This window comes from Prinia subflava, chromosome 12 (genome assembly GCF_021018805.1).
Source record: "Prinia subflava isolate CZ2003 ecotype Zambia chromosome 12, Cam_Psub_1.2, whole genome shotgun sequence".
Classification (NCBI taxonomy): domain Eukaryota; kingdom Metazoa; phylum Chordata; class Aves; order Passeriformes; family Cisticolidae; genus Prinia; species Prinia subflava.
This window is the reverse complement of record NC_086258.1, coordinates 14,467,858-14,480,849: the sequence shown is the minus strand read 5'-3', so window position 1 is coordinate 14,480,849 and position 12,992 is coordinate 14,467,858. Positions and strand designations below refer to the sequence as shown.

Sequence of the window (12,992 nt, the reverse complement as noted above, 5' to 3'; positions counted from 1 at the left end):
CTAATTGTGCCGTGAAGACTTCTCGGGCTTTGGAAGTTTATTGCCCTACGTGTGACAAGGCACCTTGCAAAACATTTACACCCCGGTGCGGGAGCAGCGAGCCCGTGAGCGTCGGGCTCGCAGCCGCCTCCCTGGTACAAAAGGAAAGGAAAGGACAGCGTGCGCTCGGTGCGGACATACACAGGATGTGGAGGCCTCACCCATTTCCCTTCTGGTCAGCCCTCCGCTATCAGCCAGCACATTTTGCAGCAAAAATAAACCCCTTTATTCATATCGGTTTTTTACTTTCAAATGACACGCAGAAAGTTCAGTGAAAAACGCCTCCTTTCCTAGCTGAACTATAAAGCCAGAACAGTTTTAGGAAGTCTCCCCCACTCCTTTAGTGAGGAATTTGTTAGTGAAATCGTTTTTTAATATGCTTGGGGGTTGTGTATTTCAGAGAAATTTACCCGTCATTAAGTTACAACTTGAAATGCACAGGAACCCAGTTCTGAAACTATCTGGGAACCCTGAACTGTTACACAACCTCAGCATTTCATGTTTTAAATGCTCATCCTGCTGTTTCTCCTGTGCTCCCAGTGGCTATAAAGCCACTCACTGGATTGCAGAGAAGCACGGTAAGAGCAAACACAAGGCACTGCACAGATAATGGTAAAATATACATCTGCACTTACATACCAGTTATTTGCAAAAAAATGAAATGCACAAAATACCGTATTAGGGACAGTTAAAAAGGAATTTAAGTCTACAATGAAATGTGTGTTTCATAACAAGAAAGAGCAAAAGCCCCTCAGAATTTCATTGGTTCTGGATGTACATTTCAGAGCCGTGGGTAATTCTCAGCCCAGAGGACACAGTGCCATCTCCTGGAGCCAACAACGTCTGTTTGCCAGCCCCTTGCAATAATGGCACAATATTTTACATCCCTGCCTTCCCAGGGAAGTGCAAACACCTACACAAAGAAATAAAAAATCTGAGAGCTCTATTAACAGTCTGGATTTTCAACTGAGGTATGAACAATGTGTTTAATGAGACTTCTGTCTCAAATCTGACACAGCCATTTATAAATATGGAAACTGTGACTGTAATTCATAATGTTGGTACTGTATGTTCCTGGAATTCCAAGCAAAACAGCAAAACCAAGGCAGTACCTTGTGATTTCTCACTGCAGGAAGGGCACTGAGATGCTGGAGCGTGTCCAGAGGAGGGAATGGAGCTGGGGAAGTCTGGAGCATCAGGGGTGGCTGAGGGAGCTGGAGCCTGGAGAAAAGGAAGCTCAGGGGGAACCTTTTGGCTCTCCACAACTCCCTGACAGGAGGAGGCAGCCGGGGGTGAGGGTCAGACTCTGCTCCCAGGGAAAACGTGACGAGAGGAAATGGCCTCAAGCAGTGCCAGGGGAAGTTTAGATTGGGTATTGGAAAATTTTCTTCACAGGGTTGTGAAGCATTGGAACAGGCTGTCTAGAGAGGTGGTGGAGGCACCATCCCCAGCAGTGTCCAAAAATGTTGTTTGGATGTGGCACCTGGGGACATGGTTTGGTGGTGAACATAGTGGTGGTGCTGGGCTGGCAGTTGGACTTGACGATTTTAAAGGTATTTTCAACCATAATGGTTCTGTGATTCTGTGGTATTACCCACAGATGAGAGACAATCCAAATTCAGATCTACAACATTCTTCAGTTTTGAGTGTTTTTCTGGTGGTTTCTTCCACTGGGAACAATATTTCTGGTTTCTGCTGAAATGCATTGTGAAAGAACCTGAACTTCTTGGCATAGGGCCTTGATGCTACCCAGCTATTGGCAAGGACACTGACTTCAATAAAACCAGGAGAAAGACAAACTTTACTTTATGGCCTATCTTGTGAGGCAGAAAACTTCCAGCTCCCAAGCCAGGCCGTGCCTGCCAAGCATGCCTGCCTCAGTTTTGGGTTCTGATTGCCTCGAATTGGCAGAAATTTTTACTCTTACCTCTGCAACGTGCTCTCAATGCTCTGTTGTGAAAATGAGACATTTTTCACTCATTTTTCATTTCTGACCTGGGGGCAAAAAGCCCATATGTTAAATTATGCTGAGTATGAACTCCAGATGGACTTGTGTCAGCAAAGTGTCGCTCCAGAGTAAGTGACAGTAAGAGCCAAGCTGTTTCTTTGGGTATTTCTCTAAGGACTTTTGAATAAGAATTTAGTTTCTTTTTTACCCACTCAGGGATTCCATATTGGAGTCAACAGCTGCCTCCTTATTTCCCATTGTACCCATGCAGGTAAAGGAAAATAACAATTGTAGAAGGCATTTATTTTCTTCCTCTTTGACTCACTTGTCTGAAACAAATTACTATGTATGGGACTATGTGCAATTAGATTAGCATGTGACTTTTAACCTCCCTGGAAGCCATCACTCCCAATCCATCACCTGCAAAAATATACCAATATTACCATGAGCTAAAAGAATTGTAAAAATAAAAGCTCTGTAAAAATTTGTAAATGGCCAGAGTTAGGGAAGAACAACTGATACACTCTGTGTGATACATGCGTGTATTTTCAGTGCTTAAGTCAACTGAAATGAAGTAAAAATGATTAAGAATAATGGATAAAATCTGTTAGCAGACTTTTCAAATCAAGTTTGTGTTCAAACAGAAAGTGATTCAAAGCCCATGGTCTGTGCTGTGCTAATTGGAAGGCATGTATCAGACACAGTTGCAAAACACAGTATTGGAGCTCTGAATTCACTTAATTGAATTACTCTGATTTTACACCAGTGCAGCAGATGTAGCAACTCAGTCATAATTCTGTCAACAAAAGATTTAAAGCAGTTATCTCAAATACTCCTTTGCCACGTTAACATGTTGGTCTGTATACAGTATGATCTGAAAATAACACAACACAAAATGTAATTTCATGGTAGCTTCTTCTTTCTGGGAATCCTAAATAGCATCCAAAGATTCCCATGGCAGGTGGTTGGAACTAGGTGATCCTAAAGTACCTTCCAACCCAAACTAATCTGTGATTCTAATTCAGGGTGTTCCCGGAGTATTTGAGGTATTTGCTTGCACACACGAGGAAGTTTTTCTGAATTTTCCCAGCAATAAAACTTCTGTAGTGTATGGAATTGTGTTGGGAGATGATGGCAACCTGCAAGCAAGTTATTGCACCAACATCTCACAACTTACCAAACACGCTGATGGTGCAACACTGTCTAGATCAGGATCCTTGTGCTCTTAAAAAACATGGAATGTCCTACCTTTCCCCCACCTCTCCAGCAATGCCAGGTAATCAGACTCAAGGCTGGAATGAGATGAAATTCCAGTGAAATTCCCAAGGTGAAATCAGCAGCTACAGAACCCAGAGTTCTCCACTGACGTGTCCACACGGCCCGGCCGTCCCCAAAGGCGGGAGAACAGCACAAACAAACCCACCATCCTCCTGTGGCAGCTGTGCCCAGCCCCTGGCCGTGCTGAGGGGCACACTGGGGACCGTGATTGCACCCCAGGAGATGTCACTGCGAGATGTCACCGCCACATCTGGCACCAACTCACAGCTGCCCCTCCTGGGTGCCGGGGAGTCCCCCGGCCAGACTGGAGCTAAGAGGTGCGGATTGAGGGGCAGATCCAGTCAGAGGGGCAGATTGCGGCCCGGGTCCCTTGAGAGGGGCGGGTTGAGGGGGGAACCCTCAGATCAGCGGGTTGAGGGGCAGATCCCCTCAGAGGCGGGAATTGAGGGCGGAACACCTCAGAGGGACGGATTGAAGGCGGAACACCTCAGAGGAGCGGGTTGAGGGGCAGATCGCCTCAGAGGGGCGGATTGAGGGTGGAACACCACAGAGGAGCGGGTTGAGGGGCAGACCCCTCAGAGGGGCGGATTGAGGGCGGAACCCCTCAGAGGGGTGGATTGAGGGGCAGATCCCCTCAGAAACGCGGATCGCGCTCCCCGCCCCCTCAGAGGGGCCGTGGGCGGGGCATCTACCCTCAGAGGTGGCCCCGCCCCCCTGCGGGGCCTGAGGCGGCCTTGGGTGGCCCCGGCAGTGCCTGCTTGCCGCGGCGCGGGGCCCTTCTGCGGGGCTGCCCCCGGCGCGCCTGCGCGCGGGCCCGGCCGGTTCCGGTGAGCTCTGAGGCGGCGGAGCGGGCGGACATGGCGGAGGGCGGCGCGGAGCGGGCCGATGGCCGCATCGTCAAAATGGAGGTGGATTACAGCGCGACCGTGGACCAGAGGCTGCCCGAGTGCGAGCGGCTGGCGCAGGTGAGGAGGGAGAGGAGCCTGGCGGGGCGGACGGGCTGAGTCATGGCGCGCTAGGCCGCGCGTGGAGGCGGCGCGGAGCGACCCGCGGCCGCATCCTGCCCCACGATGCGGTGTTGAGGGGTCCGGGCGCGGGCTCTCCGTGCCGGGCTGAGGAAGGGAACGAGTGGACGGCTCTGCTGTTTCTGGGCTGTGTGGAAGGGTGGGCAGGAGGGAGGTTGGTGGCCGAGTACTGGAACTGCTCTTCAAGGCAGTGATTACGGCCCCGACCCTGCCAGAGCTCATGGAGTGTTTAGAGAAAGCTTTCAAACACATCGATTCTTAGGGATGTCCCGTGCTAAACCAAGGCCAAGAGATGGACTCGATAATCCTTGTGGGTTCCGGCCAACTCAGCCTATTCTGTGATTTTGAGGCGGGACGAGGTTTCGGGGCTCGGTGGCTGAGGGAACCAGAGAGGCCCGGTTCACCACAAGGGCCGTGGCTCTTCCCTGCTGGCCTTGCAACGCGGAGTTGCTTGTTTATCCCGGGCTCTGTCTGCCCGAGCTGCCTTCGTGTAACAGGTCCCGGCTCAGGTTGGCCAGGCAGCGCTGGGCATGCTTTAGCTCGGTTCCCTGCGAGCCCCGGGGAGCTGGGGTGGAGGGACCGAGCCCGGACGGGCTCTCTCGGGCTGTCTCTGCTCCTTCGGCTCGGTAAACAGCGGCTGTGCACACGCCCTGTGTGACCGCAGGATGTGTTCCACATGGAGTCAGAGTGATGGAGCATCGCGGTTCTATAAAAAAGTTCTCCTGTGGCCTGGAGATTGTTGTGCAGCTCAAATCTCAGAAAAGACAGAGCCATGGAATCACAGAACGGTTTGAGTTGGAAGAGGCTTTAAGCTCCTCTCATTCCAGCCCCTGGACATCTTCCACTGGTCCAAATTGCTCGTGAACACTTCAGGGATGGGGCAGCCACAGGTTCCGTGTTGTTGCTGTCATTTGTTGTCCCGGTAGGATGGCATCTGACTCCACCTGCTGCAAATGCTCTGCTCGATCCACGTGTCTCATTGTGAAAGACACACTTGGTACAGTTCTGAAGGCAGTAGCCTTAAGATAAATAAATTGCATCTTAGATTATTTTAAGACTATTGTGTGAAGAGCAGGCACAGAGATTTTATCCCCCAGGCACAGCTCTGCAAAGGAATGGACACCATGGCCATGTTTATTCTGCAAAACATATAAACTCTGTGGCAGTAAGAGCATAGGCTTGACAATCCATCAAATGTAGTCTAAAACATTTCAGCTGGGACGTTTTAGAAACAAATTTCATTTTCTTTGGTTTGTTACTAATTTTCTAACTTTTTTTTTTCTAATTTCTAACCATTTTTTTGCAGCCCCACTGTTGCCATGGGCTGTTACAAAGTCACCCATATTAACTTTGTTTTTACTAGATATTTGGTAGGATTTGCAATTTAGGACTAAAAGTACATTGTGGTATCTTACACTCCTCTAAACAAAAGCAAATGCAGTTCTCAAAACCCCTCCAAAACCAGAACTATTATAATTCCATGCTTAGCCTGTAAAGCTTGTAGTTAATGCTTTGTATTATACACTGTAATTAAGATATGAATATGGGTGAAAGTAATGGGAGAAGAATTTTTTTGGGCAAGGTATTTAATTGCATATCTGATCTCATTGAAAACTCTGTTTTGGCCAGAGAAGAAATGAGAAATGAGTCTTTCATGCAGCTCAGTGAACGTGAGCTCACCAAACCTGTCTGAAACTTGGCAGGTTTCTCTCCCAAGGCAGACAACTTAGAGCATGTTATGTGAAAATGAAACTAGTGCCTCTCCGGTTTTGTCTGTGTAGAACCATGTATTTAAAGTCAGTGCTATGCAGACATTTTCTTAAGGAAAAAAAAATTTAAAATTAGTGTACAGGCTGGTCTATAGTTTTTATGTATGTGGGAATTTGAGCTACTCTCAGTTTAAACTGAATTATGTTCTCAACTCATGGAGATAATTTTTTACTTGTCTTATTAGGAAGGAAGATTGCAAGAAGTCATTGAAAACCTTCTCTCCCTGGAAAAACAAACACGGACGGTGAGTAGTGTATGGTGATGCTGGAATGTGCTGCACACCTCAAGTTCCACTGGGTTTAAATGAGGGGACTTGGAGGATCAGCCTTGCTTTCCTCTAAAAAGCAAATCAGTGGGACCAGACACTGAATTTTCCCTCTTGTTTATCCCGTCTCTAACACGCTCTTGGTTTGTTGCAGGCTTCTGACATGGTCTCCACATCCCGAATCTTAGTTGCCATAGTGAAAATGTGTTACGAAGCTAAAGACTGGGATGCTCTTAATGAAAACATTATTCTTCTATCAAAGAGAAGAAGTCAGTTAAAACAGGTGAATTTAGTCCTTTGAAACAAAAAATAAAACTGTGTTTTGGAGCTGTGTTACATATCTGGTTCCCCCATATGCGTAGGGACTTTGTGTGAAGATGGTAGTTCATCTTTGCACTCTTCTCTGTGTTGTGGACATACTCCTTATTCATGTTCAGATATGTATAAAACAGAGTTACTGTATTTTATTTTCTCATATGGAATGTGTGCTTTGCATGCTTGCTTTTGAAACTGGCATTCTTTGGCATAAAGCACCTACATTTAAGGAAGTGCAAAGTTTATTGCACTCTGTGTGTTCAGTTTGAGCAACAGGTAACTTTAATGGCATCATTGCTTTAGGAAAGAAAAGGTTACCCATTGTTTAGTGTGCAGAATTATCACTAGTGTGTGTAAAGTAGGAGTGCAGTTTACTTCTGACTTGCACAGGCTGTAGCTGAAGGCGTGCATCATTCCAGCTGAATTTTAAGGATCTCCTCGAGGAAGACATTTTTCAAAGTTTAATTCTGGGTTTTTTGTAGAAGTAGATATTTAAATAATAATTTTGCCAGCTTTGTCAGCATTGTTACCAGAAGTGCACATTCCCATATCTGTGCTTGCTTGTGAAGGAAGAAATCCTCCTTCCTTCCCTTCCTGAGGAATCAGCTGTTCTAAGGGGAGAGGGTAGTGTACCTTCAAAGAAGGCACAGGTCTCCTTAGCCCTGCAGGTCTTAAGGCAAGCAGAGAAGTTCCACCAGTCCATGTGAGTCCTGTGGATTTGTCAGAAGAGGAGTTGTTTTTCAGGATAGAGCTGCATGGCATGGATTATTTTTGATATTGGAGAAACTGAGATGAAAAAAATGACAGCACAGCATCACATTTGCCTGGTAGCATCACTGTACACATCTTCATGAGTCAGAGAGGAGCTGTGTCTTGTGTGCTTTTTGCTGAAACGAGTCTCTTCAGTGTGATGTGACACTTCATTACTTACCTCTGAGCCTGAATTCATTAGGGAAATCTAAAACCACAGTATGTTTTTCCTCTCTCTTTTCATACTAGGCAGTTGCTAAAATGGTCCAGCAGTGCTGCACTTACGTTGAAGAAATCACAGACCTGCCAGTCAAACTGCGCTTAATCGACACGTTGCGCATGGTCACAGAGGGAAAAGTAAGGTTTTGTTTTAAGACTCAGTGTCTGAAAGGTAGAATAAAAATGTTCTCCTTCTTTAAAAGCATCGTTTCTTAGCATTATTTTTTTAATCTTGTGCAAGTAAGCCTAAAACTAATTTTTAAATTACCAAAGAAGCCAAGTAGAATATTTCCTTCCAGAAGACTGCAGATATTTTCTGTATTTAAATCAAATGCTGAAATGGTCATGTTCCTATCATGTAGGTATCTGGTTGTGTTATTAATATAGTTAGTAATACATTTCAAAATTCTAAAATGCCATTTCCTTTTCACTTTTTAAAATGTTATGTATTTGAATTTGTTAGGGAAATGGGCGGGTTTAAGTTAGTTTCTGCTGCACTTAGCAAGGTATTACATACAGTTATGATAACCAGAAGGTGATACAGTGTGAGTTACTTATATTTCATTCCTTTTCTTTAAGGAAAGGAAGAATTCTGAATTAGGCAAATTTGTGTCCATGTTATGACTTCTGTCTGTTAGTCTAAATTGTCAAGTCTTGTTGATTAATAGCTGGTTAGGAGTAAGAGAAATAATTAATGGGTAGTGCTTACTACACATTAACCATTGAAGTGTTAACTTCCCATCTGTTTTGATATATTCTAGCAGACAGAATATGCAATACTTTATTCACAGTGCATTTCCCCTTGTGTTTGCCTAAAGTGCCAGTTGTAGACATTATTTTTTGGATTAATTTGGGCCAAAAAAGTTTGGCATGTCAGTCATTCATTGTATTTTATCAGTGTATATTGTGGACAGTGCCAATGGATGCACAACAAATTAAATGATTGTATGATGGCAGCACCAAGTGTATTTCGCAGTGGGGTTGCAGTCTCAGAGTTTGCAGTCCTCTGTAGAAAATTCCAGTGTTTGAACTCTTCCCTCTGCCCTCAGATCTACGTGGAAATTGAGCGCGCTCGCCTGACAAAGACACTTGCAACAATAAAGGAACAGAACGGGGAGGTGAAAGAGGCGGCCTCGATTCTGCAAGAGTTGCAGGTAACGCCTTGGAACTCAGAATTGCATCAGCAATAGCAATTAATTCTGGCTGTTCTGAGATTGTTTAGAAACTGAATCAGGTATGTTTGCAGAAATGCTTGGAATGAGATGAACTGTTATCAGTGAAAGTGCAGTTCAGCTTTTGTTGATCTCATGGTTGGGTTGCTTAGAATATTTTCCACTTGGAAAGTAGATTTCAATTCTCTGCCTAGTGCACTGAGTTTAGTGTTGGTGGATTCCTTGGTCTAAGTGGAGGCAATAATTAAAATGGAATAACCTTTATTCCGTTTTCACTTGCTCTGTAATAGCTTTTCTTCTGTTATTTTGTTTTGTTGTGTTCCCCCTCCAGACAACCTCCCACTCTTCTGGTACAGTTAAGCCTTCACTTGATTGGGCCTTGACAACATTAAGTAGTTATAATTTCATTTCAGGTGGAAACCTACGGTTCAATGGAAAAGAAAGAACGTGTAGAATTTATCTTGGAGCAGATGAGACTCTGTCTAGCTGTAAAAGACTATATTCGGACTCAAATTATCAGCAAAAAAATTAATACAAAATTTTTTCAAGAAGAAAACACAGAAGTAAGTAATTGAAGGATTTCACACTCTTTTCCCTCCCCCCACCCATATTTTAATCTGACTTTAGGCCTCTCTTCAGGTCTATCCTTATTTATTTAAATCCCTCTGTTTTCTGGGGTTCAGCTGAATTTCATTTACCTATTTTGGAGCTGTGTTAATTCGACTTTTTGATACTGTTTCAGAAACTAAAGTTGAAATACTACAACTTAATGATCCAGCTGGATCAACATGAAGGCTCCTACCTCTCCATCTGTAAGCACTACAGAGCCATTTATGACACTCCCTGTATCCAGGCTGAAAGTGAAAAGTGGCAACAGGTAAAAAATACTTTCCATACAAAATATCTGTACTTCCATGTGACAAATACCCATTTCTTACCACATCAGTGTACAGTGGCTCAAGTAGCTCATCAGTCTGTTTTTATTTAGATGGCTGTATTAACAAATTGGTTAGTTGAAAACAGATATGATAGAGTTGATTTCAGAAGAATGTTTATAACCAACATCTTCGTTATATTACCTTTGAAATTGAGAATGTCTCAACTGTTTCATACAAGGGTAGAGATTACAAACAGCTGTGCAAGGGTGGTCTCAGTGGTGCTGTTGTGTGTGCAGTACAGATGTCTCTCATGTTTGAAAAGTTTTTTTCTTCATGTATTTATTTGAAATACTAGACTTTTGGTTAACCTGTGCCAATTTAAATGTACCACAGTTAATTTCTGAAAGATTTCACCTCTATTTCTTAATACTCTGAGCTTAAATCTTTTACATATTAAACTCTAAGCTCTGTATCAATTTTGGCAATTCCTCTGTGTAATTATGGGGAAAAACACACCCTCTCTCCTCTTAAACAGGCACTGAAGAGCGTTGTTCTTTATGTTATTCTTTCACCTTATGACAATGAACAGTCTGATTTGGTGCACAGAATTAGTAGTGACAAAAAGCTAGAAGAAATCCCCAAGTATAAGTAAGTATCCTTCCTAATAACCAATTCTTAGATTAAAAGTGTCTCTCTCTAACAGTGCAAGTAAATCTCTGTATGCTGAGTCTGCTGTAAGCAACTCTGAATTTAATGCTGCATTAAGAATGCTGCAAAAATGTCATGGTGATTCTGTGTGAAAGTAGATGTCTCTTTTAAGAGAATTATCTTTGTTAGAAAAACAGTCTGACTTGAGCTGCCCCCATTATTTATGGTAATAAGAATGAAACATTCCAAATGATGCCTTTGATCTATTTTAAGCATGAACCAGGCCTTACTAATACAGGATTGTAATCCAACTGTACTGAACCATTTAGAGACCTCCTAAAACTATTCACCACCATGGAGCTGATGAGGTGGAGTGCCCTAGTTGAAGAATATGGGAAGGAGTTGAGAGAAGGATCCCTTGACAGTCCTGCAACAGATGTTTTTGGCTGTACAGAGGAAGGTGAAAAGAGATGGAAAGATTTAAAGAACAGAGTTGTGGAACATGTAAGTATCAGTGTCTGTAAACAGTAGCTGTTTACTCAATGCCTCAGCTAAAAATTCTTTTTGCTTGCCATATTTTAATCACAAAGACGACAAAAAAGTTGCTAATAAAGCAGCAGGTAAGGTGTCCTTTCTGTTGTGTTGTATCTCAAGGTTTTATTTTCTTGTATATCTTTATTGTATGTTTATATTTGGCCTAGTTGCCACCAAAAAGAGCATATTCCACTCAAATGAGATTTAGCATTCATGTTTCAATAAAGCATAAATCTGAGAGTCTTGTATTGAATTCATAATTGGTTGATTTTGTTTCTTAATAATCTATCATGTAGAGATTTTTATACCTTCCACCAGCAAAAGAGCTGTTTGTTCACAGCCCCTCACGCCTCCCATGCTGGACTGCCATTAGAGCACTACAGTTCCTAATCTGCCTTTAACATGGACTTTTATATTTTTGCAGCCTGCTTCAATTATTTTTTGCACATAACCCTCTACTCTGAACACTTTTATTCCAGAATATTAGAATAATGGCTAAATATTATACCAGAATTACAATGAAGAGAATGGCACAACTCCTGGATCTGTCCGTTGATGTAAGTCTTGCTTTGCTTATCCATCTTTCCTAAGGGGACTGTGTTTGTGGCAGAGATGTGAGTATTCAGCAGTCATGTTCTTGTTTGATTTAATTTTGTGCCTTTATGGGAGTTAGAAAACTATTCATTAAACCTTAAACTCAGTTTCTTGATGCACATGCCCATAAGGCAAAAGCTGCTCTTAGGAGTTCATTTATGTTCAAGGCCTTGGTAAATGCTGGAGTTTCTTGTCAGTGAGTGATGAAAAGTGACTGAAGAGAGGGTCCTTCACCTGGAAATGTCCCTGCTCATAGCTGGTGGCACTTTGGGAACGTGGGGTGGAGGGCTCCTCCTGCCACCACCCTTTGTGTTTTCCAAGAGCTTTCCAAATAGGAAGACACATCCTGGTATTTTGAGTGCAAATGAAAAGCTTTACCCTTGTCATGCAATCTGCTTTTCCCACAAACTCAGAAACAACCCTTTTTGGCAGTGGTCAGTAATTCACTGGGAATTTCCCAAGCCTTGCTTGCCACATGACTTGCTCTGGTCTGTGTGTAGCCAAGTCCTTTAAAGTGTAAAATCTCTTGGGGCTGTATATTAAACTTTAGTTTCATAAAAGATAATCAGATATAGGTCAATTGAAACCAAAAAGGTTTGGTTTTTTTAATAGCTTGTGCTGGTACCTTGCATTGCCAACATGTGTAATATTAAAGTATCCTGCATGTTTTAAAGTAAAGTATTGTTTCAGCTGTACTTTTGTATAAAGAAAATCCTGTTCCTGGTGCTGTCATGCTGTTTGGGAGGAATTCTGGTATTTTGTAGGTAAAGATGTTATTTTCTTGACCTAGTGCTGTTTGTCTTTACAGGAATCGGAGGAGTTCTTATCTAACCTAGTAGTTAATAAAACCATCTTTGCTAAAGTAGACAGGCTGGCAGGAATTATCAATTTCCAGAGGCCTAAGGACCCAAACAATCTACTCAATGACTGGTCTCACAAGCTCAACTCCCTCATGGCCCTAGTTAACAAAACCACACATCTCATTGCCAAAGAAGAGATGATCCATAACCTGCAGTAAGGTGCCTCAATAATCTCAGTGCTTTTAAAGAAGGCATTAAATCTTCATAATAGAGACTATTATTACAAGTGTGTATATGGTTTGTTTTCTCCCTGTCAAGCCTTCCTGGTCTAAAATTTAGAACATAATTCTGAAATTCCTGTTGACAATTAAGTTCCCTTGATTATTCATTCAGTTGTTAAATGTTTTTGCTACACTTGGTGAAAGAACAGAATAAAACTGTATTGCCTGTATAATAATAGTCTCGTGATTTCTTTGTTTCAATGTGTACCCTTATCTAATATACAATTCTGTGGTTATTTCATTACAGGACTATTTTTGAGGCTGTGATTGAGAGGATATACTGTAAATAATAAAATCCTAGGGTTTTACAGTGAGGTAACTTAAAATGCTAATAGTGTGAAGTTATGTCCAAGATACTCTTTGAAGAAAATTCTGGATGTTTTTGTTTAAGAATAATGCTATTTCTTATGATTTGGTACTACAGTTAGAATTTATGAATTAATTCTGAACTGCCAAAGCAATCAATACATGAGTAA

General features: G+C 42.8%; 1 protein-coding gene across 1 annotated transcript; it reads left to right on the top strand.

Annotated features, from left to right (window-relative positions):
• Positions 1-3,999: 3,999 nt before the first annotated feature.
• Positions 4,000-12,692, top strand: PSMD12 (proteasome 26S subunit, non-ATPase 12). The gene is made up of 11 exons (XM_063409081.1): positions 4,000-4,230; positions 6,245-6,304; positions 6,480-6,608; positions 7,640-7,747; positions 8,659-8,763; positions 9,195-9,344; positions 9,524-9,658; positions 10,195-10,307; positions 10,637-10,811; positions 11,321-11,398; positions 12,244-12,692. Exons 1-11 carry the CDS (start codon positions 4,123-4,125, stop codon positions 12,451-12,453), a joined length of 1,371 nt encoding a protein of 456 aa, XP_063265151.1. The 5' UTR covers positions 4,000-4,122; the 3' UTR covers positions 12,454-12,692.
• Positions 12,693-12,992: the final 300 nt, after the last annotated feature.